This window comes from Tachypleus tridentatus, chromosome 7, assembly GCF_004210375.1.
Source record: "Tachypleus tridentatus isolate NWPU-2018 chromosome 7, ASM421037v1, whole genome shotgun sequence".
NCBI classification, from domain to species: Eukaryota; Metazoa; Arthropoda; class Merostomata; order Xiphosura; family Limulidae; genus Tachypleus; species Tachypleus tridentatus.
This window is the reverse complement of record NC_134831.1, coordinates 115,728,266-115,736,241: the sequence shown is the minus strand read 5'-3', so window position 1 is coordinate 115,736,241 and position 7,976 is coordinate 115,728,266. Positions and strand designations below refer to the sequence as shown.

The following is a 7,976-nucleotide window of genomic DNA, read 5'->3' as shown; positions in this document are numbered from 1 at the left end:
ACATTTATCGTTCTGGTGTACTGTATGGCAATTAGTGGTCGTATCAAACTGTATCAAATTTCATTTAAGATTACTAGTTACACGGAAAATCCCAGTAAAATAAAAACTAAATCAAATGAACAAGAGTAAAAGGTTTAATAGAAATTCCATCTTAAGTATTTGTATGTGTGGATCATAATCTGAGAAAAATGTTTAAATGAACTTCTGTGTAGGTTCAAGTAAGACCAACTCGTATTTACTCTTCCTCAGCTGTAAACTAGGTTGAAGTCGTGTTGATTTCAGTTAATATCTTGTATTTGTTTGAGTCTGATTCCGAAGAATTTTCCACGTCTGATTTATTTACGAACAGCGTCTCCTGTGAACATTCAACCTGCGTCACGACGAAGAGAAAACCTTTCCGTGTGGTGGCGTAGTCACTTCGAAATCTGCCTGTAATCTCGCTCTCTGAGAAATTCATCTCAACTGGAAAAAAAAAAGAAGAAAGAGTATTCTTTATTCTATGAGTATGGATTTATAAAGTAACATGGCGGATTGTGTTCAATACTTAACTTTTTATACTCATTATATTACTTAATGTGAACAATTACTATATTATATTTTGTTCTTCTTTAAACAACTAGGTGGTGCTTCTCTCGATGTCCCTACTTCACAGTCTTACGACTACTTCAGATTTTTATTATTACTTTAGTAAAACCTAAAACTCGTTTAGCTGTGTGGCACATTGTTATTCTCCATGTCGCTAAGTCAGGCAATGATTTGTCTAACGACCGTGTATCTTTACAAAAGCACTGCAAAATAGTGTCGAATACCGTGACGTTGTGTTTTTATCGCCATTGATCTTTATGTTCGTCGACTTTCATCAGTTACAAAGCGCTGCACTTTGTTTACCAACACTGAGGTACGTCTTTTTTAAAGTCTCTTTCTGAATGATTCTGGTACCCCAAGTTAATTCATATTTCTTTTTGTTTTCAGTAGACATGAAGTACAAGGTATATCCCTGTCTTGAGAAATGTAAATATTCGATCTAAACACGTCTGTATGTTTTGAGTGTTTGAATATTCTGTTTTGTAAAGGATATTACACAACCAACGAAACATCAAACAATAGCAGCATGTAATCATGGAACTACGTTCCATCGCGACTTTATATTGGCTATTGTTGTCAATTGAGTTGCTGATTTACGTATTAAAATCGTTTTAACATATCCTACTCGACACATTGTCGTTTTAAACCTTACATTATCATTCACCCAAAATTTAAATTTTTTTCTTTATCTGATTATCTGTAAAGAATGAAATATGTTTTACCCAATTTTCGCAAATATGTTTAAGCTGAAGAAATAACAATGTTGAGTATTCTTTGTGGTTTTGATCCTCATTATTAGAACAAAAAAATGATAGATTAAAATGATCGATTCTCTTTTGTGTATTATGTTTCTATCTATTGGGAGAAACCAGATTACTTTAAACTAAAAGTACATTCTTTGAAATTCCAATTTATTTCAATATAAGGAGAGCAACATGGCTTTAGAACTCCAGCTTTTCTTTGTGAGCTAAATGTGTTTCAGTTAAAAGGTACGTTTTGGTACTCAAGGTTTATTAATCAGGAGATAACCACGTTAGTTTTAGCTAAAACTGTATTATTGGAAAATCCAGTCTTTCACCGCATTAAGAAAGAAAACTACGTTAGATGTTTTTAAAATAATACTTTGTGATAACATGGGGCCTATTAGTCCATCTCGATTGTTCTATTTTTTGAAATAAACAAATTTGAAAGAAACTTAAAGCTAACCCTTATCATTAATTATGCTTTCTAAAACGCATTTAAATATACTGCCTCCATTACACCCGAAGGTAACCCGTTCCAAAGGCCAACCATCCTATTTGAAAAATAAAACTGAGCTGAAGATGATTCCCACTCTGCCAAAATTTATATTTGTGTCACCCAAGTTCTACTGTTCTCACTGTTAAATATGAAAAGATGACACATCTACAGCCTTATTTTCAAGTTCCTGTTAAATATGAAAAGATGACACATCTACAGCCTTATTTTAAATGCCTTAATCACATCACCATAACTCATGTTTTGTCAAGAGATAACAGTTAAAGAGGTTCCATCTCTCCTCATATGACAACTTCCTCCATTTGAGGAACAATTTCATATAACCATTATTTGAACCTCTTCCAACAAGTCAATGCCCTTCCGAAGTTAAGGATCCCCAAGACTAAACGCATTATTCCAAATGTCACGGGTCCGGCATGGCCAAGTGTGTTAAGGCGTTCGACTCGTAATCCGAGGGTCGCGAGTTCGAATCCCGGTCGTACCAAACATGCTCGCCCTTTAGCCGTGAGGGCGTTATAATGTGACTGTTAATCCCACTATTCGTTGGTAAAAGAGTTGGCGGTGGGTGGTGATGACTAGCTGCCTTCCCTCTTGTCTTACACTGCTAAATTAGGGACGGCTAGCGCAGATAGTCTTCGAGTAGCTTTGCGCGAAATTAAAAAAACAAACAAACCAAATGTCACCTAAATAACGACCCATAAAATGAAATTATAACCTCTTTAGACTTGCATTCAGTAAAAACACGAACATAACAAAAGTTCTTTTATAGTGGAAGCTTACTGCTTGGAACCGTAATCCATTTTACTTTCTTTGCAAATGTTCAGTTATTTCCAGACAAGACAATTCTGTGGTTAATCTTATTTCCACAATGGATCAAAAGTAAACAACAATTATAAAATATATAATGAACATGTATTCGACAATAATGCAACACAAAATTACTAAGGAAGCAAAAATGGATCTCTTGAATACAAGTTTAGCCTGAGTAGGCTAGAAAAGCTCAACGAAAGGGAATTAGCCCTGTATCCGCTGCAGGGATCGAACTCCGAGTTGGCCTAAAATGTTTTAGTTTTGTTATATATATTATCTTATTAAATTATTTTTAAAAACAGAGTATAAAATTGTTTTAAAGGAGTTTCTACCCATATACAACCCCGGGATCAGCTGGAGTGATTTCCCAGCTAATTACCACAACTTTATTATTTTCATTACATGGCTTTTAAGAACAAATAAAAGTGATTTTCTCTAGGGTTTGTGGGCAAACAGGTCAACGTTTGTACGGTACATTGTACCAGTGACATTCTCTTTGTACAGTACACCCTTCCAGTCAAACATGTGACATACTGTTTCTCAGTGTATTGTGTAATGAGTGATACACTTAATGTATATATTATATACATAATACAATACAGTGATCAGTGATGTACTTTATCACCCCACTGACTCAGCGGTAAGTCAGTGTAATTATAATACTAAAAATCGGACTTATGGTGGGCTTAGTGAAGATAATCCATGGTTTATCTTATAAACAAACAAACGATACACTGTTTTTACTATACACTCTTCCACTGACATACCGTGTAAATAGTACACTGTTTTTACAATACACTCTTCCACTGACATACCGTGTAAATAGTACACTGTTTTTACAATACACTCTTCCACTGACATACCGTGTAAATAGTACACTGTTTTTACTATACACTCTTCCACTGACATACCGTGTAAATAGTACACTGTTTATACTATACACTCTTCCACTGACATACCGTATAAATAGTACACTGTTTTACAATACACTCTTCCACTGACATACCGTGTAAATAGTTCACTGTTTTTTACTATACACTCTTCCACTGACATACAGTTAAATAGTTCACTGTTTTACAATACACTCTTCCACTGACATACCGTGTAAATAGTACACTGTTTTTTTACAATACACTCTTCCACTGACATACCGTGTAAATGGTTCACTGTTTTTTTCTATACACTCTTCCACTGACATACCGTGTAAATAGTACACTGTTTTTTACAATACACTCTTCACTGACATACCGTAATAAATGGTACAATTGTTTTACAATACACTCTTCCACTGACATACCGTGTAAATAGTACACTGTGTTTACTATACACTCTTCCATGGACATACCGTGTAAAATGGTACACTGTTTTTACAATACACTCTTCCACTGACATACCGTGTAAATGGTACACTGTTTTTTACAATACACTCTTCCACTGACATACCGTTAATAAATAGTTCACTGTTTTACTATACACTCTTCCACTGACATACCGTGTAAATAGTACACTGTTTTTTTACAAAACACTCTTCACTGACATACCGTGTAAATGGTACACTGTTTTTTACAATACACTCTTCACTGACATACCGTGTAAATGGTACACTGTTTTTTACTAATACACTCTTTCCACTGACAGCACCGTAGTGAAAAGTACACTGTTTTTACTATACACTCTTCCACTGACATACCGTGTAGTAAATGGTACACTGTTTTACAATACACTCTTCCACTGACATACCGTGTAAATGGTTCACTGTTTTTTACTATACACTCTTCCACTGACATACCGTGTAAATAGTTCACTGTTTTTTACTATACACTCTTCCACTGACATACAGTTAATAAATGGTACACTGTTTTAGAATACACTCTTCCACTGACATACCGTGTAAATAGTACACTGTTTTTATGCATACACTCTTCCACTGACATACCGTTAATAAAATAGTTCACTGTTTTTTACTATACACTCTTCCACTGACATACAGTTAATGAAATGGTACACTGTTTTTAGAAATACACTCTTCCACTGACATACCGTTGTTAAATGGTACACTGTTTTTACTATACACTTTTCCCCTGACACACCGTTAATAAAATGGTGCACTGTTTTTTTACTATACACTCTTCCACTGACACACCGTTATTAAAATGGTGCACTGTTTTTTGCTATACACTGTTCCACTGACATATCGGTAATTAAATGGTGCACTGTTTTTTTACAATACACTTTCCACTGACATACCGTTAAAATGGTTCACTGTTTTTTACAATACACTCTTCCACTGACATACCGTGTAAATAGTGCACTGTTTTACAATACACTCTTCCACTGACATACCGTGTAAATAGTACACTGTTTTTACTATACACCTCTTCCACTGACATACCGTGTAAATGAGTACACTGTTTTTACAATACACTCTTCCACTGACATACCGTTAGTAAATGGTTCACTGTTTTTACAATACACTCTTCCACTGACATGGGTGTAAAATGGTTCACTGTTTTTTACAATACACTCTTCCACTGAACATACCGTTATTGAATAGTGCACTGTTTTTTACTATACACTCTTCCACTGACATTCCGTGTAAATGGTACACTGTTTTACTGTACCTCTTCCACTGACATACCGTAAATAGTGCACTGTTTTTTTACAATACACTCTTCCACTGACGTACCGTTGTAAATAGTATACTGTTTTTTACTATACACTCTTCCACTGACATAGTATAAATGGTGCACTGTTTTTGTTAATACACTCTTCCACTGACATACAAACACTGTGTAAAGCGTTTACTGTTTTACTAATATGCAACTATTTCCACTGACAGCCGCCGATAAATGTACACTGTTTTACAATACACTCTTCCACTGACATACCGTGTAAAAATGGTGCACTGTGTTTACTATACACTCTTCCACTGACATACAGTTATGTAAATGGTACACTGTTTTTTACAATACACTCTTCCACTGACATACCGTGTAAAATGGTACACTGTTTTTTACTGTATACTCTTCCACTGATATACCGTGTAAATAGTACACTGTTTTACAATACACTCTTCCACTGATATAATAGTGTAAATAGTACACTGTTTTTTACAATACACTCTTCCACTGACATACCGTGTAAATAGTTCACTGTTTTTACTATACACTCTTCCACTGACATACCGTGTAAATAGTACACTGTTTTAGAATACACTATTCCACTGACATACTGTTAAATAGTACACTGTTTTTTACTATACACTCTTCCACTGACATACCTTGTAAAATAGTACACTGTTTTTATTATACACTCTTTCCTGCTGACATACCGTGTAAATAGTATTAACTGTTTTTTTACTATACACTTTCCACTGACATACCGTTAATAAATAGTACACTGTTTTTTACTATACACTCTTCCACTGACATATCGTTGAAATAGTACACTGTTTTTACTATACACTCTTCCACTGACATACCGTGTAAATAGTTCACTGTTTTTACTATACACTCTTCCACTGACATACCGTGTAAATAGTTCACTGTTTTACTATGCCACTCTTCCACTGACATACCGTTAATAAATAGTACATTGCTTTTACAATACACTCTTCCACTGAGCATACGTGTAAATAGTACACTGTTTTTACTATACACTCTTCCCCTGACATACCGGTGTAAATAGTAAACTGTTTTACTATACACTCTTCCACTGACATACCGTATGTAAATAGTACATTGTTTTACAATACATTCTTCCACTGACATACCGTGTAAATAGTACATTGCTTTTACAATACATTTCTCTTCCACTGACGTATACCGTGTAAATAGTACACTGTTTTTACTATACACTCTTCCACTGACATACCGTGTAAATAGTACACTGTTTTACTACTATACACTCTTCCACTGACATACCGTGTAAATAGTAAACTGTTTTTACTACTACACTCTTCCACTGACATACTGTGTAAATAGTACATTTTTTTACAATACATTCTTCCACTGACATACCGTGTAAATAGTACACTGTTTTTACTATACACTCTTCCACTGACATACCGTGTAAATGATACATGTTTTCTTGCGATACATTTTTGAATGGAAACGTCGTCTAGTAATACATTTTTTTCTTTAAATATGAAAAGCGTCTGTCTGAGTAGAGACATGTGTTTTATTATTTAAATTGCATAATAACAAGATAGGTTTTTTGTTAAGTTATTATGGAGCACTATATTTGCTCAACGTCCGTTTCATGTTCACACATTCAACTGGTTTTCTATGTACTGGTGAAAACAAAGAGGATTTACTTTTTTTTAGTTTGTTACTTCCATTTTGTTGTTGTGTCTACATCTATTTTTGTAAATCTAAAGCTTATTCCAGTCTTCAGTAAAACCACAGAGTTTCAACTATCAATTCCTTTTCACACTGAGGTTACTCTGACTGTTTATATCTGTGGCAGGAAACGAGGGCATGTGGCATACGCCTAGCGCGTTAAGGCGTGCGCTTCTGTACTCTTGAGGGTCGCGGGTTCGCGCCCGAGTCGCGCCAAACATGCTCGCCGTGAGGACGTTATAATGTGACGGTCCAATCCCACCATTCGTTGGTACAAGAGTAGCCCAAGAGTTGGCGGTGGGTGGTGATGACTAGCCACCTTCCTCTCTAGCCTTACACTGCTAAATTAGGGCACGGCTAGCACAGATAGGCCTCGAGTAGCTTTTGTGCGAATTCCAAACAAACAAACAAACAAACAAAGCAGGAACGAATGACTAATTTGAATTAAAATAAATTTGACGAGAGAGATAGATAGATAAATAACTTCAAGAAAGTGTAACAGTTTTCTCTTTTCTGCAAGTTCACTACTTGTTGATTTTTCAATTGTAAACAGCGTCGTTGTCAACTGAAACTTTATAGAGAAAAGTACTTAGTTAACATCCCTCAGACGTACAGTGTACTTATAACTAGGAATACAATTAATCAAATAGTTGTATGCAATGTTGTTAGCTATGTGTTTTTTTTTTTTCTGTTATTTAGATGTCTATATTTTGTTTTTTGGCTAGAGGGAGTTTTTTAATGTGGCGTGATTGATAGTGAATGCTTTTTTGTTGATTGATTATTGTATTAGCAGGTTGTGTCTGCTGCATACACTGAAGATAATAAACTTGTGTTTCAGTGAAGTACTGGGAGCGTGAGATGTGATTATGCGTGCATTGTTTAAACCTGTCGTTAATTTGTGAAAACAAGTTGTAAGACTTGTGGTCAAAAGAAATGAAAACGTTTTTCTTTATTATTATATGACTGTACTCTACACCATTTTCC

The 7,976-nt window shown here is 35.0% G+C and overlaps 1 protein-coding gene across 1 annotated transcript in view; it reads right to left on the bottom strand.

Moving 5' to 3' along the window:
* Positions 1–256: 256 nt before the first annotated feature.
* LOC143257785 (pyruvate dehydrogenase protein X component, mitochondrial-like) overlaps positions 257–7,976 on the bottom strand; it is a 32,290-nt gene continuing 24,570 nt past the window's right edge. The window contains exons 7-8 of the mRNA XM_076516818.1: positions 1,792–1,879; positions 257–462 (exon numbers count right to left, since the gene is read on the bottom strand). Of these exons, the coding sequence (XP_076372933.1) occupies positions 257–462; positions 1,792–1,879 (294 nt within the window). The remainder of the gene's footprint in view (positions 463–1,791; positions 1,880–7,976) is intronic.